The following is a 12,620-nucleotide window of genomic DNA, read 5'->3' as shown; positions in this document are numbered from 1 at the left end:
CTAGCCCTGAGCCAGTCCTTGCTTGGGTTCATCTCTGAACCTGCTCTGCAAAGGGAAGATAATTTCTTTTCTCTGCAGCTTTTTGAGTCTTTCCTCCTAAAGTTGCTTCATCCATTCCTGAGGTGGTTTTCTTCCAAAGGATCTCTTTGTGAAGGATGGTGAAAAACGTGCAGGAAGGCTGTCCCCCTTCTCCCTGAGGCTGTCGGGCAGACTGGCAGCACTGTTTCTCTTTTTCAGGGTGCATCTCCACCTCCCAGCTCTCATGGAGGCCAGATTTGAAATCCTCAGCAGTCTAGGGCAAAGTCACTGCCGATTACTGACCAAGCAACCTTCACTGATGGGTTATTAATTTATTTATAACGTATGGCCACGCTGGGTCAAGCCAAAGGTTCATTTGCCGTGTGTGTGGCAATGGTGGTTGCTTGGGGGAAGAGCATTGAACCGGGACAAGGAGGGAATGATGGACCCTGCTTTGTTACCCTCCCAGCTTTCTGCAGTTCATGATTAGGGACTCCCTCGTCCGGTGGCAATATCTTAGTAGTATAGTCCAGCTCCAACTGGATTTTCCACCCTCTTAATTTGTCTAAATGCTGTTAGGACTCATTTCTCCTCTGGATTGTCCCAGAATCCTGCAGCAGGGATTTTCATGGCTTAGTGATGTGCAGCATGGAAAAAGCACTGTATACTTGGCCCCACTATTTGCTCCACCTCTTAGGTGAATCCCCCTTACCAAATAACTTGCCTCACATAACTCTTGAGCAAAACAGGCTGGAGAAAATACAGCAGAAAGGGAGCAGAAAATCTGTGCAGCAGGAGCTTACCCTGTTTTAGGAGGGACTCATTTGCTTTGGACCAGCATCTCCCTCTCAGATCCCAGTCTGCAGATGCAGAACATGTGCCAGCAATTTGGGGAGGAAATGGTGCACGCCACCTTCACCCAGGCTTCAAACATGGTATTGCTGCTATCAGTGAACAAGCCGACAATACCATCAGCGTGGAGGTGATGCCGTGCATGTAAAATTGTGCCGGTGTGTGCTTATATACCCAGCAGCTACCCTAAGAAAAAAGGAGTTGGAACCAAAATGGTTTACTGTGCTAAAAAAATCTGCATTTACAGTGCCTGCCGTTTGTAGGGAAAGCTGCTACAAAGGGCACGGGGGAGAGCTGGCCACAAAGCGATTGGTTAGCATGGTTAGTTGTTCGCAGCTTTTAAAGTGTCCTCAGTTAAAAGCTTGGAAAAAGGGACCTTTAAAAAAAAAAACAACACCAAAAACCAAAACAACTTTTAAGATGACGTGTGTTGAATGAGCTGGGATCAGTAATGCGCTGACTGCGTCTCATCCAAACAATTTCATGCGGAAGAAAGCAAAAATAGGCCAAGTCAGAGAGGATAATTCAGGTGGGCGAGAAGGGACAGTCAGTAAGAGTGGCTGTGTTTGAATGCCTGCAAGCCCTTTAAATAGTCACTCCTGTGAGCCATAAGCTGAGTCTACAGTTTTGGGTAGTCTTTTTTGCTTTCAGGGGTTACAGGGATAGCAGGGCATTTGCGGAATGCTCCCTAACTTTCAAGGCAGCTCAACCCCCACCCCACCAAGGTTTTCCAGAGAGATGAGATGGTTTCAAGCCATCTCCGTCCTGGGTCCTTCTAAAATGCCCAGAGTTTTCCAAAAGTGCTTGGCCCAAATGCCTTTTCTTTTTATTTTTCCCCTTAATAGTGGCAAAATAAATTGTATTTCCTTGGTGCGTGTTTGTCAGCTCTTCTGCAGGAAGGTGGCAGAGAGACAGTAATTGCTCCTCGCAGCACTGGGAGCAAGCTAACAAAATTACAGCTGGGGAGCATGCAGCTCTCCATCACCATGAAATTGAGGCCTTTTTGTAAATAGAAGCTGCAAAAAAAGGGCAGGTATTGCTTAAAATAAGGAAAAATAAGCCCCGAGTCCCTCCTGCCCTTGGCAACAGCCATGCCATAAGGGGCTGATGTGTCAGGCAAGCCTCAGCATCCTGTGGTCCAGGGGACTGTGTCCTAGAAGTGGTGGTGCCACCTTTGTCATTGCACCCCTGCCACAGCCAGGGTGTCCTGGCAGACTTCACGGGGGCGTTGGGAGGTTGTTGGAGGTACGTAACTCTTTTTGGAGTCAGTGGGCATGAAGCATCATCATTGTTGAATGATTTCCTTAAGATCTTTTATTTGTCTTGTTATATCTGTCTTTAAACGCCAGCTGACAGAGATGGTTTCTGCCCACAGCAAAGCCTTGGAGGCATCCTTCAACCCTGGGGGGTGGGAAGGGGTCTGGTCAGGGATGGGGATGTTGGTGTCAAGGGAAGAGGGATGGTGAGGGAAGTGATGCCTGTGGAAATGGTCAAGAGCTCCTGGTCCTGCCCAGCCAGACTGGGGAAGAATAAAAAGAGAAGACTCCTCTACATGAGCCATTGCCTTGGCTTCAGCTCCAAGTCACCCTCTGGAGGGAACAGTCTCCCTGATTTGAAGAGGTGCCAAACCCAGATGCCTTCGAGATGCCTCCAGCCTGCTGCTTCTATCCTTGAGCTTTGTGTGTCCACCAGCCCCTTTCGGTTTCCATTCTCCCAAGTGCTCCTGCTGAGCTGATGCCATCCCTCTGTCGCTTTTCAGGGATGCTGGTGCGGGAGGTGCAGATCGAGGTCTCCCGGCAGCAGGTGGAGGAGCTCTTCGGCTTAGAAGATTACTGGTGCCAGTGTGTGGCCTGGAGCTCCGCAGGCACCACGAAGAGCCGCAGGGCGTACGTCCGCATAGCATGTAAGTGCCCAGGATGTGTAGTGCTTGCCCAGACATGACCCCTCTGACAGCGCTCCCTGCTTCTCTGCAAGAGCTGCGTTCACCTACCTGCACTGCTTCAGCTCACAGTCTGTTAATTTAGTTCAAATGAATCCTTCTCCCACCTTCTTTTCCAGTTTGGGAGCCCCAAAAGGGTCCCAGAGGGTACAGTCCACTGATTCAGAAATTGTTTGCAAAGCCTGAGGTGTGACCCTGGATCCCAGGATGAAAAAGCAGTGCTGTCAAGCCAGGTGTGTGCTGCTTCTGTCAGCAACACCAGCTGAAATAGTGGCCAAGTTGTTCATTCCTGGCTTTCTGGGACCTCTGAGACACAGTGGGTGCAGCTGAGCGGGGTTGGCAGCGTCCAAAATTTGGCTCCCTGTTGAAAGCAGGGCTTTTTGGTCAGTTGGAGATGACCCATCCTTGCTGGATGGCCCTGGTCTTAGGTCCCCATCACAGCTTTACCTTTGCTTCTGAGCAGGCATCATTCCTACCTGCCTGGGCGAGAGGCTGTGGCACTACCTGGGTTAATACCGCATTGCCCATCAGCGTGCTCAGCTCTTCCCAGTGCTTTATTATCGTTAATAACCCAGCGGTTAGCACCTTGCACGCTTTGCCTGAATCAGCGACTCTGTCTCCCTGGAGCCCCTGCTGTCATATGTCACTTCTCTAAGCTGCTGTTTGCGGGTGTCAGCCTGATTAAGGGTGAGTTAATCGGGCTGTTACCCGGCTGAATTTGCTCTTTTAGCAAATGAGATGGCAAAGCTATAGGACAACAGCCAGGCTTCCCCAGTTGTAAACAGATTTTGCTATTAGAGGGCTAATAATCCAACACATTATCCAAAACGGAGGTGGCTGGTGAATCAGCTATGCTGTTGAAGGATTTAGTCAGAACAGGGAAAATGTTACGAGGCACAGGGCTGGCTACTGAGGGAGCCGATTTGTCCAGCCCCAGCTAAGGGCTTGGTGTTTCTCACAGCCGAGCAGATGGAACGAACCGAGGGATCACTGCCCTTCGCAAGCGGAGCCGCAGCTGTAGAGGGCTGGGTGCCGTAGCAGAGGGTTGCAGCACCATCTAGTGATGCTCGTGCTCCTTTCAAGGCTCTGGAGCAGGACCCTTCCACATCTCCCACGTCCCTGGGGGCTCTGCTGAGCTTCTTGCCTCTCCCCCTTCCCCAAAGCACTGGCCAGCCCCTTGCTGAGTGAGCCTGGCTTTTCAGTAGCATCCGTTCCCTATTTCGGCTCCAGTGTGATGGCCAGGTTTCCAGCGAGTCTGGGGATGGGGCTTAGCCAGGACTGACTGGGGCAGAGCTGAGCAGCAAGGCCCTATAGCCCTGATATTTGGGGATTCATTTTGGCACTGACGTGGGAGCCAGAGCTGTTGTGTAAATCTCATTTTTTTCTCCCTTCAACAAAGAAGTGTCCTGGTGCAGAGTCCAGAGGTGAAAGGGAACGTGAGGGTTGAAAAAACAATAGTTAAGCTGAGGTTTAGCCCCAAAAGGAAAACACAGGAGGGGTTCTAAGCTTGCAAGCACATGAAGGAGGACAGGCATCATCTTTGAGCAGCATGTGCTGTCCCAGATCCATCCTGGAAAAGATGCTGCTTTGGCTCCTTCCTCCCAGGACATGTTTTGCTTTAGCTGTGCTGTGCCAGAGGGACTTCCCTAGTCGTGGGCCCCTGGTGATGCTCTCTCCCCACCAAGGTTTTGCAGGTTGCCTTGTTTCTGCAGTGGGCTGGTAACCCCTGGGTTTTCCTTTCCCTCCCAGACCTACGGAAGAACTTCGACCAGGAGCCACTGGGCAAGGAGGTCCCGCTGGAGCATGAGGTCCTGCTGCAGTGCCGCCCACCCGAAGGGGTGCCGCAGGCTGAGGTGAGCAGCTCAGCAGTCAAAAAAATGGCCAGTGGGGTGTCCCCTCCCGTCCTGGGGAGAGACAGCACACATCCCTGCAAGATGGCTTGCAGCTGTGATGGATGGCCTGGTGCTGAGACCGTCAGCTTTCATTATTCAGCAGAAGTGTTTATATCGAGCAGTGGACCTGCTATTCTGACATCTAATAACAGACGTAACCTCAGCACCTGCTCAACCCAGCCCTCCCATGCTTCCTGCTATGCCATTAACCCGTTAGAGGGAAGATCTAACAAGGGGGCACCCAATGATTTTTCTGAAGGGGAGCAGTCACAAGTGCAAGCCAAGGGCTGGGGAGGTCAATACAGATGGGTTTCCCTAGCACAGTAGCAGTGCTTCCCTTGCCCACAGCTCCGTCAGCCCCCAGGAGGTGTGCGTTGGTGGTAGCCACAACGTCACATCCTTGGCCAAAACAGCAGTAAGGTACCCCTGCCAGGCCTGGTTTGGCCCAGCTTTCAAGGAGAGATAAATATATTCAGAGGCAAAGTTGGCCGGTCAGTGGTTGTGGTGCTGAGGGTATCGGTGGTGTTGGTGATGAAGATGAGAGGGCTGTAGTGCACATCATAGGCTGGTCCAGGGGGTTTTTGCTCTCTGTCAGGGCTGGTGAATTGAGCTCCTCCAACCTGATGTTTCTCCTTGCTTCTGCCCACACCTGCACTTGGTGATGGCATCAGCTCGCACCATTCTCAAACAGTCTAGTTAAGCAATTGTGTCTTAGCTTAACTTTGGGGCCCTTGGAGATCCTCATGGTGGGGAGCATGTGGGATAGGCATTTCCACTGAAACCTGTGACAAGTTTTCCATGACTGAGTGTTCAGTTGTTGTTCAGCTTAATCGCTATCCTTACACACCCCTTCCTTTGCATTGCCAGGTGGAATGGCTGAGGAATGAGGATGTCATCGATCCCACCCAGGACACCAACTTCCTGATCACCATCGATCACAACCTCATCATCAAGCAGGCCCGGCTCTTGGACACTGCTAATTACACTTGCATGGCCAAGAACATCGTGGCCAAGCGCCGGAGCACCACAGCCGCTGTCATTGTCTACGGTAGTGGCCCTTGCTCTTGGGGAGGGGACCTTTGCTGATGACCTTGTCTCCAAGCCAAGGGGAAATACAGGCACTTCCTGGGAGTGGTAGTAGTAAACCCCACCAGAGCATTGCATTAGATTAGGCAATAGCCAATGTCTGCAAAACAGGAACCTCTACCAGCTTGCACAGGCTGCAGGTATTTCCAAGCCTTCTCAGTTAGGTACAAAGGTGAGGGGAGGTTGAACCCAGCCAGATTGCTTTGACTCTCAAAGCAGCTAATAAGCTGCATTTGGCTGAACTTTGCTATGAAACCAAAGATCTGTTGTGGCCAGATGCAAAAATACTTGCGAAGTGGGAAAAGGACCAAAGCAGGCTTGAGCACCTTGTGCATGGAGTATGTGACATGAGAAGGAGTTTCATGATTTGCTTTTCGTGAGGGTGAGCTGTTCCAGCGTGTCACAGATGATGTAAGAACAGAGGATTCAGCGAACCCTAGGCTTAGCTCCAGATCCTGCTGAAATGGGCTCCATTGACGTGTTAAAACTGTCTGTCTCCTCGTGCAGTGAATGGTGGCTGGTCCACCTGGTCTGAGTGGTCTCCTTGCAACAACCGCTGTGGCCGGGGCTGGCAGAAGCGCACCCGGACGTGCACCAACCCTGCGCCGCTGAACGGTGGCTCCTTCTGTGATGGGCAGCCCTTCCAGAAAATCACCTGCACCACCCTCTGCCCAGGTAAGGCGGGTTCGGGAACCGGCCTGCCCACACTGCCCGTCCCCCGGGTTACACAGCCCAGCTGTGCTCCCAGTGTACCCCAAGCAGAGAGGGGCTCAGAAGACCAGTCCAAAGCACCTTTCAGTCTGACAGGACTTGAAAGAGCTGCAGATGTCTGCAGAGATGCAACTTAGCCTCCCCAGACAGGGGCTGGGTTTGCTGGGATAATGTGCCCCAGAGGTCTCTGGAAGCCCTGAGATGGGCGCTGGCACCTTTCTGCTGCTGGAGGGATCCCAGCACTGGGGAACAAGCCCTGAGGCCGTGCCAAGGGGTTTACTGACATGCCTGTGTTTGGTGGCCCACAGTGGATGGAGCATGGACAGAGTGGAGCAAGTGGTCAGCATGCAGCACTGAGTGCACCCACTGGCGCAGCCGTGAGTGTGCCGCCCCAGCTCCCCGCAACGGCGGCAAGGACTGCAGCGGCGTGCTCCTCGACTCCAAAAACTGCACCGATGGGCTCTGCATGCAGAGTGAGTATGCAGGAGGGTGGACAGGGACTGGTGCCGTAGATGATGCCAGCAGCTGTGGTGCTCTGGCACATGGCCACACTATTGCTGGCAGTGCCTGCAAGTTGATGGGGCAGGCAGTGCTGTGGAAGGCACCTAATTTTTACATCGTGTCTTTAACAAGGTTTTTTTTAACCGGATTCACCCCTTTCAAAGCTAGTTCTTACCCAGTGGAAAGAAAGGTTTGGGGATTTTTGGTGGGATCTAGATGTCCCACCAAGCCTTCTGAAATGGTGCTGGATTTGGGGTCTCTGCTGAAATAAGGCTGGTCGTGGTTACGGGGGGCAAGCCAGGAGGGGTTTCTCAGCCTCACCATGAAAACACCTGGCCTGGATCATTGCTCAGCAGGAGCTCTGGAGCAGCAGGTACAAAAAAGCCCAATAATGGTAATAATGGTTCTGCTACACTGAGTGGGCACGTTGAAGGCTGAGCAGCCGATGCTGCCACCTGCTGCTGTGTGACACCACTGTCCCCTTTTATGCTGCCATGGCCAGAAATGCCCAAAGTTAGCTGGGGACATGCACCCCGGGGACTGTCTGGCCATGGGAACGTCCTTGTCACCATGCTTCTACTTGGCTTTTGCATGCCCTGGGGAATGATGCTGCTCTCCAGTTCCTCCCCACCATGCTAGGGCTCCTCATGCCCCCCGGGCTGGCTTCCTCCCCTGCCTTCTGTTTCATCTCATCCCCATTGCACCATTGCCACCTTCACCTTTTGTTTTCTAACTTTGTTTTCCCTAACAGATAAAAGAGTTCTAAGCGAACCCAAAAGCCACCGTAAGTGCTCATTTCATGGCCATTTTGTTTCTTTGCGAGGCATTGCTTTGGTTCTGTTCTGTTGCACTCATGGTAGGGCTCCTCAGCAGGGTGGGCAGGGTGGGAGGAGGGAGCGCCTAAAGCCCACCCCAGAACTCCTGTGTACATTAAATCACATGCTCTGCTTGAAGCTATAAATATACAGCCCACTTTTGCCCTCCCACTCCCATCCCCCTTTTGCTGCCTGCAGTTTCTGGGTGCACCCTGATGCAGCCGGTGTCACACCACCAAAGCTACTCCAGGCATTGTCACCTCCCCACAAGGACTTTTTCCTCAAGTTAGAGGTCCCAGGGCACAGCAGGGTTCCTGTTTCTGGCAGCCGGGTGGAGAGACTCAGGGATGAGGTGACACCTCCCAGCAGTGTCATAGGCCTAACGCGGTTGAGGTTGCCAGGCTCAGGACAGGGCTTCACTCCAGCACAAAACCATAAAAAAGAAAGAGTTGCAGGCAGGTGTGGAGGAAGGGAGGAGAGAAGGGTGGGCTGAGCGTGCTCAGCTGCTGCTGCTGGACGCTTTACCATGCTCTGCCTTCCGTCTTTATCCCTCTCCTTTCTGGGCAGATATATCCAAGCTATACCAGGCATGTAAAGATAAGAGCCTTGTGGCAGGGGATGGGAAGATGGGGAAGCTGAGAGGTGTCTATATAGATACAGTGACTCTCGATCTTTCTGGATGGATGCACAGCTCAGGTGCATATATGGCATGCATGGCCGGGCATTACGCTTACCCCTCAGGGTCATCTCTGTCAGGGTGTGAGGGTTGATAGCTTTAGATTAGCAGACCTTAATGTTTCTGGGATTCTTGGTGCTCAGGTAAAGTTTGCACGTGCTGTGGCAAGGTGTCCTCCAAAGGTTTGAGGGGCTCACCTCCATCTTATTCTCTGGCATTGCTCTTGACTTCTGGACTCCTTAGAAAACACCCTCCATCCTCCTACCACAGCCTTTCCAGCAGGCCCAGTACACATTCTCCCCTTCATGCCTGCGTCCTGAGGTAGTGGTAGAGTTGGGGAGCAGTGGTGGGGCTTGACGTGCATTTCTGGTGCTTCTTTTTTCACTTCTGTTTCTTTAATCCCTCCAAGTGCTGGAGGCCACAGGTGATGTAGCCCTGTATGCTGGGCTGGTGGTGGCCATTTTTGTCTTCATCGTGATCCTCATGGCTGTGGGAGTGGTGGTGTACCGGAGGAGATGCCGGGACTTTGACACGGACATCACAGACTCATCAGCCGCTCTCACTGGAGGCTTCCACCCTGTCAACTTCAAGACCTCCCGGCATGGTAAGAGCCATAGCCCGTGCGGGTCCTGCCTGCCAGCTCAAGACCAGGCAGAAGGAAGGTCAGGCTGCAAATCACAGTAGGGGACAGGTCCCTGGTAGACCCCCAGCCCTATTTTCTAGGGGAATGTGCTGATTTTTGGAAATTGAGAGCTCCGTGGCGGTGGTCAGGTGTTGATGGTGGGAGACAGGGCAAAGCATCTGCAAAGCAGACATGGTGGGAATTTACTGTGGGGTGCTGCTCCTTGCTTAGTCGTAATGCTGAGCAGTTCCCTTCCAAGTGCCTGGTGGAAGGTGGACAAATGTAGCCCAGGCTGTACCCACTGTACCTCCTACGTGCTTTCTATTCCTTGCTGAGCGAGGAGGGCTTTTCACAGGCATCTCTCCCAGTCAAGCAGTGCTTTTACATCCCCTTGTTTCCACTGCCATCTCCATGCCATCTGAGTTTCCTGCTCCCATAGATAACCCTCAGCTGCTGCACCCCTCGATGCAGCCGGACCTGACGGCCAGTGCAGGGGTGTACCGTGGCCCCATGTACGCCCTGCAGGACTCCTCTGACAAGATCCCCATGACCAACTCCCCCCTGCTCGACCCCCTCCCCAACCTCAAGATCAAGGTGTACAACTCCTCCTCGCCGGGGCTCCACGATGGGACGGACCTGCTTGGGAGTGTCCCTGCCACCGGCACCTACCCAGGGGACAACACCAGGGACGGCCACTTCACAAACATGCGGAGCAAAGCCCTGGGCTCCCAGCATCTCCTCAGCTTGCCCCGGGAGCATGGCAACAGTGCCAGTGGCACGTTTGGCTACCTGGGAGGAAGGCTCACCATACCGGGCACCGGTAAGCCCCAGGCTGGGGAAGAGGGCATGTTTGGCTGCTGAATGATCAAGGGGTCGGTCTTGTTCCAGCAGACTTGCCTGCTGTGAGTGGTCCTTTTCTGTCCCAAAGCTGGCTCAGGGGAGGAAGGCAGCAAGCCATTCCCAAGCCAGGCTTCTCACGCTGGAGGTCACAGCCTCCTGGGACTTTCCTGGCCAGCCCTGCCATCAGTTCAGGGCATTGCAAAAAGACCCATCCTGTGGTTTTGCTTCCTAATGCAGTGGCCTGGCTCCTCCCTGCAGGTGGTGCAGCTAAGAAACATCTGGAGATGTTTCTCCAAGGGTACTCTGGGCTGCCCTAGCTCACTGCTGTCTGGGGTGGAGGGGTGATTTCTCCCTGGCAGTTTGTCCCTCACTTTGTGACTAACGCCTGTGTGTGCCATACTAGGAGTGAGCCTGCTGGTGCCCCATGGGGCCATCCCCCAGGGGAAGTTCTACGAGATGTACCTGGTCCTCAACAAGGCAGAGAGCACCCTGTAAGTCACACTGCACTGCCTGTGCTTTTGTTCCTTGTTGGCTGCTGTGAGACTTTCTTTCCAACCGGTGTCCCCTCTCCCCGCTCCAGCCTGCCCTCTGAAGGCACACAGACAGTGCTGAGCCCAGCGGTGACCTGCGGACCCACCGGCTTGCTCCTGTGCCGCCCCGTCGTCCTGACCATTCCCCACTGTGCTGATGTCAGCTCCTCGGATTGGATTTACCAGCTGAAAACTCAGTCCCACCAGGGCAACTGGGAGGTAAGGTGGGAACCCAGCCCCTGCAGCCAGCGAAGACCATTAGCATTCTGCAACACAACCCTCTGGACGGCGGGCTGACCTCCAGCCTTGATTTCCCATCCCTCCCTGTAGGAAGTTGTGACCCTGGATGAAGAGACCCTCAACACTCCCTGCTACTGCCAGTTGGAAGCCAAGTCCTGCCACATTTTGCTGGACCAGCTTGGCACCTACGTCTTTGTGGGAGAGTCCTACTCCAGGTCAGCCATCAAGAGGCTCCAGCTGGCGATCTTTGCCCCCACTGTTTGCACCTCACTGGAGTACAGCCTCAAGGTCTACTGCTTGGAGGACACGCCAGATGCTCTGAAGGTAACATCGCCTTGTGACACGAGCATGGGCTGCCCCTGCTTCCCAAAGCTGTTTGTGATGGTGGCAGGGTGCTGCCTGATGCCTCTCTGGATGGCCTGGCCCTGGGGAGCAGGCAACCTGATGCAACTGCCTGCAAAGTGACCACAGTGAAATAATAAGCGTGTTTACTGCTTTCTCTGTCCTTCCTCACCCTCTCCGAAGGAAACGGTGAGGATGTTGCTTAGCTCCTGTACTAGGTACCACTTCTGCAGACGTTACAGGAGAGGTTTTGCTGCTGCTGGGTGGGTTTTCTCTCTGCCACGCAGAAAAACACTTGCTGCTGTGATTTGCCTTAGTTTTCTATAGATCCTGTTATTCCTACGTGGAGACATGTTTCTCCCCTCCTGGGAGGGTTTTGTGCTGACATCGAGTGCAGTACAGGAAGCTTGAATTGTGATGCTTTGGCCACCTGGACCACCACCTGTGGCTGGTGGTGTGTGGAATTAAAACAGTGGCTGTTTTAATTCTGTGACTTGTCCTGTGGCGTCAGGATTGCTGTAGTGCCTCTAGGTGGAGATGTAGGCAGTGCTCTGGCTCCTGGATCATATTTTTCTGCTAGGAGTGACTAATGTAACAGTGGGATGGTGTTAAAAACAAAAAGAGTGGGCACTCTTCAAGAGAGTGCCCGACCTTTGTGTTGGACCTTTGCGTTGCCTGAGGAGTACAGAGGCATGTACAGATGCTCGCGTTACACAATTCAAGTTATAGGTGGAGCTGGTGTGTGAGATGAGTTGACAAGTTCTGGCCTTGCTGCTGCTGGCTCCTCTTGGCAGGAACGTGCTTGGCTTTGGGTACAGAGCAGGGAGAGGAGCAGCCTCTGCTCTTCTCCTGGGTCTCACATTGCCTGTCCTGTTGCTCGCAGGAGGTGCTGGAGCTGGAGCGAACACTGGGCGGGTACCTGCTGGAGGAGCCCAAGTCCCTGCCCTTCAAGGACAGCTACCACAACCTGCGTCTCTCCATCCATGACATCCCCCATGCGTTGTGGAGGAGCAAGCTGCTGGCCAAGTACCAGGTGAGGGGCTGAGGTGGGGGCAGCCAGGGTCCCAGACCAGGGACAGAATCTTCAGCCAGGCACCACGGGGTTGTGACTGCCCTGGTCTTTGTCTCCAGAGTTGTCTCCTAGAGGGATGGAGGAGGAAGGGGGACCAGGTTTCTGGTCTTTCCTGGTAGGATGCTGTCTGTGCGGTCCCTCTGTCTTGTCTCATCCCTGTGGGGTGGCTGGAGGAGGTTTGATCTCTCAAGGGAGCTGTGGGAGCCTTTGCTGAGCCCGTGCTTTGTGGTCCACAGGAAATCCCCTTCTATCACATCTGGAGCGGCAGCCAGCGAGCCCTGCACTGCACCTTCACGTTGGAGAGGTACAGCCAGGCCTCCACCGAGCTCACCTGCAAGATCTGCGTCCGGCAGGTGGAAGGGGAAGGGCAGATCTTCCAGCTTCATATCACGCTGGGAGAGGTGAGCAGTGGGGAGGCAGGGGGACAGCAAGGGGACACGCTCAGGAGCTACTCTGTGCTGCAACATCTCACCCTGTCCTTCCC

General features: G+C 53.6%; 2 protein-coding genes across 4 annotated transcripts in view; both read left to right on the top strand.

The window, feature by feature from the left end:
- Positions 1 to 12,620, top strand: part of SLC29A3 (solute carrier family 29 member 3) — a 174,609-nt gene that overhangs the window by 142,955 nt on the left and 19,034 nt on the right. The window lies entirely within an intron of this gene.
- UNC5B (unc-5 netrin receptor B) overlaps positions 1 to 12,620 on the top strand; it is a 57,676-nt gene that overhangs the window by 41,537 nt on the left and 3,519 nt on the right. For 2 of the 3 annotated variants that reach the window (XM_055804409.1, XM_055804392.1), the window contains exons 3-15: positions 2,630 to 2,773; positions 4,559 to 4,662; positions 5,569 to 5,749; positions 6,295 to 6,462; positions 6,807 to 6,971; positions 7,751 to 7,783; positions 8,900 to 9,094; positions 9,552 to 9,932; positions 10,356 to 10,443; positions 10,533 to 10,701; positions 10,813 to 11,046; positions 11,948 to 12,097; positions 12,373 to 12,537. In XM_055804409.1, the coding sequence (XP_055660384.1) occupies positions 2,632 to 2,773; positions 4,559 to 4,662; positions 5,569 to 5,749; positions 6,295 to 6,462; positions 6,807 to 6,971; positions 7,751 to 7,783; positions 8,900 to 9,094; positions 9,552 to 9,932; positions 10,356 to 10,443; positions 10,533 to 10,701; positions 10,813 to 11,046; positions 11,948 to 12,097; positions 12,373 to 12,537 (2,175 nt within the window). In that variant the 5' untranslated portion in view covers positions 2,630 to 2,631. The remainder of the gene's footprint in view (positions 1 to 2,629; positions 2,774 to 4,558; positions 4,663 to 5,568; positions 5,750 to 6,294; positions 6,463 to 6,806; positions 6,972 to 7,750; positions 7,784 to 8,899; positions 9,095 to 9,551; positions 9,933 to 10,355; positions 10,444 to 10,532; positions 10,702 to 10,812; positions 11,047 to 11,947; positions 12,098 to 12,372; positions 12,538 to 12,620) is intronic. The other variant, XM_055804401.1, reaches the window with a different exon arrangement.

This window comes from Falco peregrinus, chromosome 1 (genome assembly GCF_023634155.1).
Source record: "Falco peregrinus isolate bFalPer1 chromosome 1, bFalPer1.pri, whole genome shotgun sequence".
Taxonomy (NCBI): domain Eukaryota; kingdom Metazoa; phylum Chordata; class Aves; order Falconiformes; family Falconidae; genus Falco; species Falco peregrinus.
The sequence above is the reverse complement of the archived record's forward strand: the minus strand, read 5'-3'. Positions and strand labels throughout refer to the sequence as shown.